The 13,759-nt window shown below is 42.9% G+C and overlaps 1 protein-coding gene across 1 annotated transcript; it reads left to right on the forward strand.

Moving 5' to 3' along the window:
- The first annotated feature begins 1,248 nt into the window (after positions 1 to 1,248).
- On the forward strand, positions 1,249 to 10,651 carry LOC309544078 (pterin-4-alpha-carbinolamine dehydratase-like). Its single transcript, XM_082276464.1, has 3 exons — positions 1,249 to 1,380; positions 5,977 to 6,057; positions 10,263 to 10,651. The coding sequence occupies exons 2-3, from the start codon at positions 5,989 to 5,991 to the stop codon at positions 10,359 to 10,361; spliced, it is 168 nt and encodes a 55-aa protein (XP_082132590.1). The 5' UTR covers positions 1,249 to 1,380; positions 5,977 to 5,988; the 3' UTR covers positions 10,362 to 10,651.
- The last annotated feature ends 3,108 nt before the right edge of the window (positions 10,652 to 13,759 follow it).

Genomic DNA, 13,759 nt, shown 5'->3' on the forward strand with positions numbered 1-13,759 from the left:
TTTCTGCATACCATAATGATTGCCAGGTAAATCTATATTGTTCTCTGCCTACCAGAGAGCAGGATCTGCTAGTGAGGTGTGCTTATGGTGCTCCGGTGCAGCTCAGTTTGTTCGAAGTGTTTCACACTGGTCCAATAGGGAGGAATATTGGACAGTGGGAGGAAACCTGACAAGTGAGCGCACAGGCATTTAGTACAGCCCTGCTGATTTGCAGAGGAAAGTGCCACAGTGCATGCTGGGATACTGTATAAATGCCAAGGGCACATGTGCTCAGGGCCTTTCAGCTTGAGAGCGGGGTCCCAGAGGGAGGGGCGGCTGCCTCCTCCTTTGTAGAAGTTTCCATGCGGCCTGCAAAGCTGACTGGAAGGAAGACACTGGAAAGGATCTGATTTTGCAGTACAGTGAGTACAGATCTGTGTCAAGGGGCCTGTCCTGAGGGGGGCCATACCTTCAGCTAGAAGAGTCAGTGGACGGGTGTCAGTAAAGGGGATGCTAGAGAGTGTCCTGAGGATAATGTAGTGCATCAAGTCTGTTGCTGGAGAGAGAGCAAGAAGACTTTACCATTTCATACACATATGTATGGTTAAAGCAGTGTGACTGCTTCCACAAGTAACCTTGAGGCCAAGTGAGAGTTGTCCTTATCTACTGTAAATAGTTCAAGTTGGAGTATCCCACTATTCCCCTCTCCCATCCAAGTTCCACAATAAATACCAAAAACCGAAACCCCTGGACTGTTTATTAAGCAACGAGCCATTGGGAGTAAGGATGAATGTGTGAACTGTCCCTAAGTGACTGTCTGCAGGTAATCAGAGAAGGCCCAACAAGTCATCATACAGCAAACCCTATGGGAACAGTGCTACACTTATTATTTTATATAAAACTCTCTCTCTTCAACCTATTGATCACATTAATGTACCATGGACTGTAGGTATTTTCCATTTTAGCACGCGGTTCTCTGGAAACCTAAACATATTTTCAAAGGTTCATAAGGGATAAAAAGGTTGAGAAAGGCTCTGCTGGTGTGTAGAAGGGTGAATACCATAGTTAACTCACCATACATTACATTGGAGAGCAATAGAAAATAAATGGGGCTACAATGCACTACATGTAAAACTCGTGCTCTGGAGACTGTTGCTGCAACCCATAGGTGTGAATGTACCCTAGAAGACATATACTGTAAGCATCTAGAAGTTCTAGCAAATTACACATTGCATTTGTTTCATATATTTATCTCTGTTATGCCAACAGGCTGGAAAGGCTCACAGACTCAACAGGGAAGAACGGGATCAGCTCTTACCTAACCTCAGGGCAGTTGGATGGAATGAGCTGGATGGCAGAGATGCTATTTGCAAAGAATTCCATTTCAAGGATTTTAATCGGGTACGTAAGACACACATACAGTGCCTTGAAGAAGTATTCATACCCCTTGAAATTTTCTACAGTTTGTCATGTTACAAGAAAAAACGTAAATGTATTTTATTGGGATTTTATGGGATAGACCGACACAAAGTGGCACATAATTGTGAAGTGGAAAGAAAATGATAGTTTTCAAATATTTTTTATAAATAAATATGTGAAAAGTGTGGCGAATATTTGTATTCAGCCCCCCTACAATATTTTGTAGAACCCCCTTTCACTGCAATTACATCTGCAAGTCTTTTCGGGGATGTCTCCACCAGCTTTGCACATCTAGTGAGGGACATTTTTGCCCATTCTTCTTTGCAAAAAAGCTCAAGCTCTGTCAGATTGGATTGAGAGCGTCTGTGAACAGCAATTTTCAAGTCTTGCCACAGATTCTTAATTGGATTTAGGTCTGGACTTTGACTGGGCCATTTTAACACATAAATATGCTTTGACCTAAACCATTCCATTGTAACTCTGGCTGTATGTTTAAGGTCATTGTCCTGCTGGAAGGTGAACCTCCGCCCAAGTCTCAAGTCTTTAGCAGACTCCAACAGGTTTTCTTCTAAGATTGCCCTGTATATGTCTGCATCTATCTTCCCATCAACTCTGACCAGTTTCCTTGTCCCTGTTATAGAAAAGCATCCCCACAACATGTTGCCACCACCATGTTTCACGGTGGGAATGGTGTGTTCAGGGTGATGTGCATTGTTAGTTTTCCGCCACACATAGCATTTTGCTTTTAGACCAGAAAGTTACATTTTGGTCTCATCTGACCAGAGCACCTTCTTCTACATGTTTGTACATGGTTGTGTCCCTCACGTGGCTTCTCGCAAAATGCAAACTGAACTTCTTATGGCTTTCTTTCAATAATGGCTTTCTTATTGCCACTCTTCCATAAAGGCCAGATTTGTGGAGTTCTCGACTAATAGTTGTCCTGTGGACAGATTCTCCCACCTGAGCTGTGGGACGGCCATGTCTTGGTAGGTTTTCACTTGTGCCATACTCTTTCCATTTTTGGATGATGGATTAAATGTGAGATGTTCAAAGCTTGGGATATTTTCTATAACCTAACCCTGCTTTAAACTTCTCTACAATTTTATCCCTGACCTGTCTGGTGTGTTCCTTGGCTTTCATGATGCTGTTTGTTCACTAAGGTTCTCTGACAAACCTCCAAGGGCTTAACTGAACAGCTATATTTACACTGAGATTAAATTACACAGAGGTGGACTCTATTTACTAATTGGGTGACTTCTAAAGGTGATTGGTTCCACCAGACTTTAGTTAGGGGTATCAGAGTTAAGGGCGCTGAATACAAATGCACGCCACACTTTTTTCAGATATTTATTTGTAAAAAAAATTGAAAACCATTTATCATTCTCCTTCCACTTCACAATTATATGCCACGTTGTGTTGGTCTATTACATAAAATCCCAATAAAATACATTTACGTTTTTGGTTGTAACATGACAAAATGTGGAAAAATTCAAGAGGTATGAATACTTTTTCAAGGCACTGTATTAAATATTCTAAGATCAATCTAATGTATAATCTGCAAGTTCATTTTTAATGTCACACTGCTAAGGGTGAGGTTATCCCTTGCTGGTAGTCGCTTCATTTAAAACTTGACTTCAATGTGCTGCAAATTAGAATAAGTGGTAAATTTTCTCTTTAGCATGAGACATTTTATTCTCAAAGCTGGCCATAGATGGGCAGACGCATTCCCGACAGACACGTGTCCATCACTAAAGTAGCATTAACCACTTGCCGACCGCCGCACGACTATCTACGGTGGCGGTCAGCCCCTCACAGGCAAAGTGACGTAGGGCTACGTCACTAGCTTGTGAGGGTCTAGGGAGCGAGCGCGCGCCGCCGGAGGCACGCTCCCGCGTGGTCACGGGCTCCCCCGCGCGTGTGAGGGAGAAAGTCAGGCAGCTTGTGTAAACAAGCTGCCTGTCATTCTCCTCGCTGTATGAGAGATGATCATATGGATCTACTATGTAGATCCGTTGATCACTCTGCATACAGCTGAAGCCACAGCCAATCACAGTTAGAATCACGCCCCTAGGGACACACACAGCCCCTCCCTCTCAAATAAAGTTAACCCCTTCACTACCAGTGTATTTTTACAGTAACAGTGCATATATATAGCACTGATTACTGTAGTAATGTCACTGGTAACCCCAAAAGTGTCAAATGTCAGTCAAGGGTCCGATCTGTCCGCCGCAATGTCGCAGTACTGCAAAAAAAATCGCAGATCGCCGCCATTACGCGTTAAAAAAAAAAAAACAAAAATGACAAAAATCTTTCCCTTAGTTAGTAAATGCAATAACTTTTGCGCAAACCAATGAAAATACGCTTTCTGCAATTTTTTTTACCAAACATATGTAGCATAAAACAAATTGGCCGAAAATGTTAAAAAATTTTGATTTTTACATTTTTTTTGGGGGGAATTTCATATAAAAAAAAAGGGAAAATATTGCTATTTTTGCAAAATTTACGCTCTTTTTTTGTTTATAGCGCGTGATCAAAAAATCGCACAGGTGATCAAATACCGCCAAAAGAAAGCTCTGTTTGTGGGAAAAAAAGGACGCCAAATTTGTTTAGGTACAGCGTCGCACGACCGCGCAATTGTCCGTTAAAGTCACGCAGTGCCGAATCGCAAAATACCCCCTGGTCAGGAAGGGGGTAAAATCTTCCGGGGCTTAAGTGGTTAAATGCGAAAGATACAAGACTAAATATAGAACACCCCAGTACACGTTTTGTTTTAAAGGGTTAGTTTACCTTTACTAGAAAACTACTTAGGCATGTAAGGGGAGCCAGTAGATAAAAAGAAGCTGTGCATCTTTGGCTAAAGTTGAATGATTTCTTTGCTATAGGTGTAGGCCATTTACATACCTCCCAAAGCCTGACCGATAAACTCACAAAGATGGCCTCCCCCTACACTACAAAACTAAAAAACAGGGAAAAGAGGCGTTGCTCTATCTTTTAATGTGCATATAAGTGCCTTCTAATTCATAAGTAAATCCAGTAAGAAATAATCAAATAGGCCAATTGATAGTTTCTTATTGGATTCACTTATGAATTGGCACGTATATGCATGATAGAGCAGCACACCTCATTTTTTCTTTTTTTGAAAGATATTTACCCTTTTTTCCCTGTTTTGCTGCTAAGATACTGCCAGCTGTTACTACGGGCCCTCTACCTCACGGGCCAAACCATAATCTTCCGGTGTGGCACGATTATTAGAACTAAGGTGTTGCCATAAGCACTTTTTAAGAGTGCCCAACTATGCCCGGGTACTTTCCGCCCAGATGCCTCACTTAGAGAAGGTCTTCAATGAATGAAACACCATCTATGAATGGAGGGGGTTGGTCCTTTCCTTTGTCTGCCCCATACTCTATTCATAAATCTTGTTTTTTTTTTGGGGGGGGGGGGATTTATTTTAGTGCAGTGGGTTGCAGTGCAAACCACAATACATTACAATACCTTCTATTGAAATGCGGGTGACATTTCAATAAAGTTGTGTGAAATAAGTAGAGTGCGTAATATGTCAACGGCTGTGCGTGCGTTCAGCGTGGCTTTCTAGTATGAGTGGGCCCTAAGGGCCACGTTAGACCAGCTATTTATATAGCAATTGTTAACTCGGTGATTCGGTAAGTTTGTGCAGCGTTTTATGTCTTTGACAAGCTTGCCATTACCAATCACTCTTCATTCACCTCTGGGGCTTAGTTACAAATTGCGATCAATAACGTTATGATTTAGCACAGGTTTGACCCGTAACTGCGACAAAATCTTCAGCTACTATAGCGATTACATCACTAGCTACAAATCAATTAATCAGTGGCCGCATCGATTTGTAGCAGCAAGGAATTTCTGCTTCAGAATCACCCGGGAAAGTTTTGCTCTAAGATAAAGAGAATTTCTAGATAATCTTTCCAAAGCTGGCTCTTCACTATTAGATTTTCAGAGAAAATTTTGTACCAAAATTCTCAGTACATTTGACGGCTTGACCAATGTCATTAGAAAGTAGTTCAAAATGTAATTGGCTTTTACCATCTGATTTTTGGAGCGAATGGATATTACTGAACAAAAAACACATTAACGGGTAGAAATTCATTCTTTCGGGGAAAAAAATAAATAAATAATAAAAAAAATTCTATCCTGCTTTTTCAAATTCTTTGGTCACTGCGGCCGAAAATGAAAATGGATTCAACCGCACTAACTATTAGAACATCAATTCTTCTTAAAACAGAAGCTTAGAACAAAATGTGTGTATACCAAGCTTTACATATTAGAAGGTGGAAGTTTACTGACTTCAGTTATGGATATCTTTCAGTAAATTATGTTAAAGTGGAACTAAACCCGCCTATCCTTTACAGCCAAGGAAGCTGCCATATTAGCCTCTGGATCTGCATTTGCCATGGTGTTGCTTACGAGATCAGCTATGGCTCCCAGCCATTTGATGGCTTGATAGTTAGCTTTGATAAAAGCTCTCTAATTTGGCATTGTACAGCTTGATTCAGTACGTATACCTGTATGCCCCAATGTACAATTCCTTTTATTTCATTGCAGGCCTTTGGATTTATGACCCGGGTGGCACTACAGGCTGAAAAATTAGATCACCATCCGGAATGGTTTAATGTCTATAACAAGGTAAAGCAGTCAACACAAATGTATTCAAAAATTGTCACTTCAATGCACGTTTTCTACCTTTAACCTCTTGTATTCTGCGTAACGCAAGAAAAGTGGGCTTTAATGCCCTACTGCTGCCACACTTATGCATCCATGGCAGCCTGAGGTTGTGTGCTGAGGGCGCGCTCCCAGTTCCCACAACTGTCAGTTACAGCCTCTGATCAGGGACTAGCAGGACGGGCCCCAGATCATGTGACTGCCAATCAGCGGCCACATGATATAGAACATACACCACCTCCTGGGAGCCCTTTAAATTGACTTTAATGTCTGGGAGGTAGCGCTTCCATATAATTTGACCACTGTGATTGGTGTTAAGAGGTAATTTGTAATTATACTATATAATTTGTTTTCTAAAGAGATAACAAATCATATAAATAATATTTAGTGCTGCTCAGGCAAGAAAAAGGAGGGCGGAAGGAGAAAACCCCCCCACAAGAAAGTCATGTAGGGACACTCGGGTATTAATTTCAGGTTAATATATTGATTTGAAAAGGTTATACAAAAAAGGCCCAATTATCAGAAAAAACCATCACCAACATAGTAAAATTTGACAACGTTGTCAATATTAAAAACAAAACAGGAATAAGGCAGCTGTGCATGCTTTACCCATTCATTCAATCATTCATACACCACATTCAAAATTCAATAAATAAAGTTCAATTTATTGAACATGTAATTGTGACCGGATGTCTTATAAAGGTATATATGAGTGGCCCCAATAGGGGAATGGGTAAGTAAGGCAGTAGGGTATCAGGTATAATGGAGGTCAGCTGAGATCCAATCCAGCAAGAAAGGGTTTAATTAAAATGGCTGTTCATCTTTGGAGAGTGCTAGTCACATATAAATTGCTGTTTCCAATGCAGGAATTCTGCTTACTGGGTGCCCTAAGCTCGGCATGGTGTGTGAGTGGGAAGATTTTGTTTTTAATATTGACAAGGTTGTCAAACTTTACTATGTTGGTGATGGTTTTTTGTTATAATTGGTCCTTTTTTGTATAACCTTTTCAAATCCATAAATTAACCTGAAATGAATACCCGAGTGTCCCTACATGACTTTCTTGTGGGGGGTTCCCCCCCCCCCTCCTTTTTCTTGCCTGATCATTATGTCTTGGGACTGCACCAACCTAGATTACTAGGGGTTCTGGTGTAAGGGTATATAGGTTGGGGAATTGCCAGAACTTGGACAATTAATTGTGAATGAGATGGTGTGGTTACCTTGTGGAAATTTATAGTGCTGCTCATGCCCGAACTGCCTATTCAGGCACTTGGTCACTGCCTGGGGTCAGTAGGGGGCCCCACTAGCGTCTCCACACGTCACACAGGGGCAGCATATTTGGGCCTCTCTCCTCTCTCCTCTCTCTCTCTCCCCCTCTCTCCTCCTCTCCCCTCTCTCCTCCTCTCCCCTCTCTCTCTCTCGCCCCCCTCTCCTCTCTGGAATGGCCGCACAAGGCAATCAACCTCTCAGTCAGTCATTAAGTATCTTGTTTACTGTACTATGTAACCAGCAGGTTACAACCCCAAAAACCACACCCAATTTTTGCTTCTTTCTTTGTTGTTAGTGCCCAAATTATGATCTTACACACAGGCCCATTGCCTATATGAAAAGCCCCAGGTGGCGACATAAAGATGGCAGCAGCAGCCATCTTTAAACCTGGAAGTGCCCAGTGGCTTCTATGGAAAGAAGCCAGGAACTTCCATGCAGGCTATGCTGCAGTAGATATTTAAATGCACCCTCTATGTAGCTGAGCTACAATATGTAGAATGGCCAGGGCCAGATTAACGTAGGGGCTATTGGAGCTGCAGCTCCAGGCCCCTACCTTTATATAGGCCCCGGGTTGGCCATATTCACTGTTACCGCTCTTCTGTCACTTGTAAACACAGAAGTCAGGCTTCTATGCTCGCTTCCCCAGGCAGCTCCCTCAGAACCTCCCCACACAGCGCGAAGGCCGGACAAGGAGGGACAGTTGCCGATGCATGGATGTGTTTATGGGCTTCAGAGACAGCATCCCATGTTGAATTAGGCATGCATAGCTGCACCCTTCCTCCTCTGGGTGCATGCCAAGGCACGGCCCTTAAGGCCCTTCAAAATCCTCAGCACCAAGCCCATGATGCTCTTAATCCGGCCCGGAGTGTGGCTTGAGTGTGGTTGGGGACACAGGGGACCCCATGATCTCCTATTGCCCGGGGGCCCCATGAGTTGTCAGTCAGCTCCTGGTGCTGTCCTACTATGTTATTATGTCCAGTCTTAAAATATATGTAAATCCCAACAATAAATTTCCCTTTTTAGTTCCCATTTGCTCTGTTATATCAAAACACTTGCAATAGTATATTTATCTGTCCATGCATCAAAATTCCTGTTGATCCTGCTAGAAATCCATTGGGCTCTTACCTTGCTGAGTGTTCAGCTGGTTATGTTTATAGAGATGAGAAGTGGGGTTTGTTCTCTAATTCTAACACTTCTTGTTCAGGGTGACAACGATAGATACAGTACAGTGACAGTTCCCAAATGTCCCTGATTTCAAGGGACTGTCCCTGATTTGGGGCAATGTCCCTCTCTCTTCCTCATTTGTCCCTCATTTGTCCCTCATTTTGGTCTGATCTATATAGTTGCATATAATATACACTTTTTATCTTTCAAAAAGTGTTTCCCAGTGCTAAACCTTTCATCCAATTTTCATCTAAATCGCTTATTTGTACATTTCAAAAGCAAATATAAAAGAATAGTAGTGTTAAAATAAGCACTTGTGGGATTAACTAATCATTATTATTATTTTTTTTTTATATATATATTTCTCCTTTTAAGGGGGCGTGGCAGGGGGTGTGTCCAATGCCTACATACGTTTGCTAATAGGTGTCCTTCGTTCCCATCACAGAAAGTTAGGAGGTATTTAGTGAGTGAGCGTTGTTAGGATCACTAGGCAAAAAAAATAAAGGGGGGAAAAAAGACTAAGAGCCGGTTTACACATATGTGATGACCGTCATCGCATGTGATTCTGAGTGCACTGCTCTGCAAATCACATGCGATGTTTGTGCAATGCAAATTCAGCCATACAGATTGTATGGCTGAATTAGCATCGCATTCGGACACGACTTACACAGGAACCTTTTTTTGGGTCTGCACCAGAATCAGATCACATGGGTGTTCACACCTATGCCATCCGATTCAGGTCCAAACTGACAGTTCGCACTGCGATATGCAAACTGATCTGGGGGTGTTGTTAACTATGTATTGACACCCCCAGCGATTCGCATATGGCAGTGTGAACTGCCTGCGAGTTGAGTGCGATGCGGGAACTCGCAGTGGGTTGTCAGGGTTCCCTCATTGCATATATGTGAACCGGGACTAAAAAATGAATGCGGCCACCGTATTAAAGAATGGGTAAGCTGCAATATTTAAAATTTTATTATGCTTCTACTAACCAGGACTGACGATGTATTGAAGGCTTCTGTTAAAAGTACTGCTTTCCTTTCAATAATCAATATTTAAAGCAGTTGTAAACCTCCGACGTGAAATATGAAAAAAGCATATCGCTGTATAGTGTGTACTTGTCTCAAATAAAAGCAGTAATTCCCGGTTCACACTAGTGCGATGTGGGAAAACCTGTCATTCAGTGCCAGTTCCCACATTGCACCAGAATTGCACACTGGTTCACACTGAGATCTGTGAGTTGCTGAGGGTGTCAATGTAAAGTTAATGACACCCCCAAATTGGTTTGCAGATCGCAGTGCGAACTGTGAACTGGTGCAGGAGTTGAATCGCATAGGTGTGAACACACATGCGATCCGATTCCATTGCAAACCAAAAAAAGGGTACTGCACCATTTTGATGTGAATGCGATGCGATTTCAGCCTTACAGTTTGTATGGCTGAAATCGCATCGCACAGACATCATATGTGATCTGCACAGCAATGCGGTTCAACCGTGCGGATCACTTGCAATGTCTGGCATCGCACTCGTGTGAACCGGCTCCTTATTATGAATGTGACAGACCTTTATCTGAAGTGCTGTACTCAGGATCAGTCCGTCAAATACTTGCTGTCTATATAGGAAAGCTATTGCTGATGTGATAGGATACTGTGTAGTACGTTTGCTTCAGTATTAATACATGCTAATAGACAGTGATTTTTAGTGTATTATTAATATGTTAAATATGTTTTTGTTTGTAGGTTCATATCACTTTGAGCACTCATGAATGTGGTGGTTTATCAGAAAGAGACATCAATCTGGCCAGCTTCATTGAACAGGTTGCCAATACCCTGTCCTAACCATAGGTGGCAGCATTGCTATGCAGTCAGATGTCTAGATAATTAAACTAGTCTGTGTTTTATTGGTGATGTGAATGATAGGAATGGTCATTTGTTTCCTGAGCCTTCAGCTGTAAGCCTTATCCAAGTAATTCAAAGAAGAATCAAGCAAAGGAAGAAACTCTGCTGACACACTGCCGTAGGCCTCCTGTCTTTGCTCTAATCCTTCTTGTACTCGAGTCATTCTTTGTAATAATTTCTTGCAGTAATGTGATGTTAGAAACCATCAACAGTATTATACATTTTATAGAATAAATTATGTCCTCCTGTTTTTATCCAATGTAATGTGAAAATTGATTTCATTCTGTTGTAATTGGGATTTGAACCAATAACCACAGTGCTACAAGGCAGGAGTGCAACCAGTAAGCCATTTCCCTGGAGCATACAATAACCCAACCATGCACATCCTTCTAGGTGTAAGGCTGGCCATACACGGTTTGAATCTCCGTTCGATTCGGACTGTTAATGGGCATATAGTGATATTTACTGGCTGCCCCTGCCAGGAGAAGACTCCCGGAATTCCTGTATCAACACTGTTGATGGGGGAATCAATCAAATTCTTCCTATAGAAGCTGCTCGTGAAAATCACAAGAGAATCCAGCAGGCTGATTGTACCCAAGTGTACATTCAGCTGGTCCACTAACGGTCTGCCATGGCAATTCCAAAATAAAGGAGAAACTGACTGGTCGCTATGGTTTTCACAGGCAGGGTAAGACATTTCAGTAGGCAACCGACTGCTTAAGTGCATTTTTTTTTCTTTAACCATTTGTAAAGTGTAGCGTGAATCTGTTCAGCTTGTGGGCTGAATGGAAAAAACTCTATATGTGTATGGCCAGCTTAAGGTCCCACATAAGGCTTTTGCAAAGCTTTTAGCAACCTCTTTTGCTGCCAGGCCCTGCAATCTACATTTTTGCAATTTTACCACGGCTTCTTTATTTATCCCCCCCACCACCACTACAGCTATCAGTTTGTAAACCCCCTCCCCCACCCCAAAACCATAAAGCACATGACCAGTGGAATAAAACAAAGGTGCTACTGAATTTTTTTTATTTCCCACGCTGTTTATGCAAATGTCTCTCCAAACAATATTTTCGCTAATTATATAAAATCGTTATCAGCGGACATAAACACAGCAAAAATTTCAAGATTCCTGCTGTATTTAGTTCATAAAAAAACCCGAAATATTTCTACATTTTAAATTGGGCCTTGTTTGCAAAATAGTAAAAATCGACAATACACAAAACTGTAAAACAATTTGGAGGTTGCCAATGCCCAAACGCAGTGCCATGTGTGCACTGCATTGGTGTAAGTTGTGATAAAACAATGCAGAAACAGTGGCCGCCCGTCAATAGGGGGCGCAGGGGAGCCGCCCCCCCAAGGCTAGTCATCACCATGAAAAAAAATAAATAAATGTGTTCCTTTAAGTGTGTGCGGGGCACCGGACACACTGCTGTCTATGGAAAGCAAAAAGGGTTTTGTCATCATGTGATTTGGTCTGGGAAGCTTATTGGCTTCCTTTAGAGCAGAGATTTCCAAACTACGGCCCTCCCGCTGCTGCGGAACTACAGATCCCATAAGGCATTGTAAAACTCTGACATTACCAGACAAGACTAGGCATGATGGGAATTGTAGTTCCTGAACAACTGGAGGGCCATAGTTTGGAGACCCCTGCTTTAGAGTGTCCTCAGGGCGCAGAGCAATGCACCCCCTGAACACTCCCACTATACCATTGGCTTCCTGTGATTGGTCCATAGGACGTCCGACGTAGTGGGGCGGAGCTTTGGGCGTCACTGTCCTGTTCCCGCATTGGAATCGGAACGTAGAGCCTGCCTGAGCTCACCCCATGCGGAAATCTCTACTGGCTCTGCTACTCCGGACCGCTACAGACAGCGCTACAACAAGCCAGGAGGACAGTTTTGAGAGCGGGAGGGAGCCCAGTCAGTCCCCGACTTCAACTTGTTTTGTGCTGCTGCAGAGCACAAAAGGTGAGTGGAAGCCACCCCCCATCACCAGCTTGCCAGGGAAGGGAATGGATCATGTAATGGGCAGACCGGAAGGGGTTAAATAAGAGTAGGCCTCTGGTAGAGAGGACAGCCTCAGCGCTTGCCTAGGTGATTTATTCTGACTTAGTAAATGTGATTTCATTAATTGCTCAAGGTATATGGTACTAACAGTGCAATTCATAAACTACAAGCATAAATACAAAAACATTCAAGTGCATGTGCTTGATTACGGTGCACAGGAGTCTGCCTGTACTGTGCTCACACAGCTGTCACTGATGAGCTCTGATTGGGGTTGTGCAAGTTTTCACAAAACTTTTTCCCAGCAAAAGCAAACTTGAGTTTGGAGACCCAGGAAGTCCACAGGCTTATCCTGAAGAAACCGTATCGGATCCATTTAAAATGAAACCCAGTGGGGGAGACCACACAAGCATTACATGGTCATGCTGCTATATGGCAGACAGGAATAGAATAGGCAATGCCTATTACATTTTTTTGTTTGCACCCCCCCCCCCCCCCAAAAAAAAAAAAAATTTAAGCACCAGCCGCCACTGTGCAGAAATACATTTTATTACAATGCTTGGGCTATAAGGGCTATAATATCAACAAGGAGTGTATTTCTGTGCCCAGGAGTCGGTGCAGTCGGGCGGAAGGGCAATTGCAGAAGGACGCCCCGTGTGGCCCATGTGGCTCTCTACAGCAGCTAAAAGCCCCTGTTTCTCTCCCTTCTCTATGCTTTCAGCTGCTACAGGGAGGGACACAGACACATTGTTCCTGTAATTGCCCCGCCCCCTCCCTGTTCTGCCTGTTTCTTTTTTTTTTTTTTTATTTAAAATTTTTCCATACAATACATGAAATATAACAACATTCATAGCAAAAATATACTTATACTCTAAGCAGTAGGGTACCTTCTGCAGATAAAGGCTGCGGGCGAAGAGGATGGGGGGTGGGAAGAGGGGACAGGTGGGGAAGCGCCTCAGTGATTCATGAGGCTGGAAGGTGAACACGAGATCAGGGGTGGTGACTTAGGCGAGACTCGAAAGTGGAACCTAAAATGAGCCATATTGGGGTCAGTCCGCTGAAAAGTATATGTGACGTAACTGTCCCATTTCTCAGAGAATGATTCACGTGAAGAGGGGGCTGAGAAGTCCGTATTGGTGCTGTCAATGGTGAGAAGTGTGGAGAGCTCTGATCTAACCTGAGTGAGTGATGGGGGAGATGTGGAAATCCAATTGCTTAGGATAGTCCTCCTGGCGATAAGTAGGCAAGAAAGAATCCACATCCGGTGTGGCTTCGTAGGTGTGCTAGACCATTTTTGAAGGCGTTTGTCCCAATAGCCGAACAGGAGTAACAGAGGGT

This window comes from Pelophylax lessonae (genome assembly GCF_965119305.1).
Source record: "Pelophylax lessonae genome assembly, contig: HAP1_SCAFFOLD_851, whole genome shotgun sequence".
Classification (NCBI taxonomy): Eukaryota; Metazoa; Chordata; class Amphibia; order Anura; family Ranidae; genus Pelophylax; species Pelophylax lessonae.

Excerpts from the sequence above, each read along its gene's own strand:
- LOC309544078 (XM_082276464.1), top strand. The coding sequence starts at position 5,989 with ATGACCCGGGTGGCACTACAGGCTGAAAAATTAGATCACCATCCGGAA. Across the intron at positions 6,058-10,262 it reads GGTTTAATGTCTATAACAAG|GTTCATATCACTTTGAGCAC; the intron begins GTAAAGCAGTCA and ends TTTTGTTTGTAG.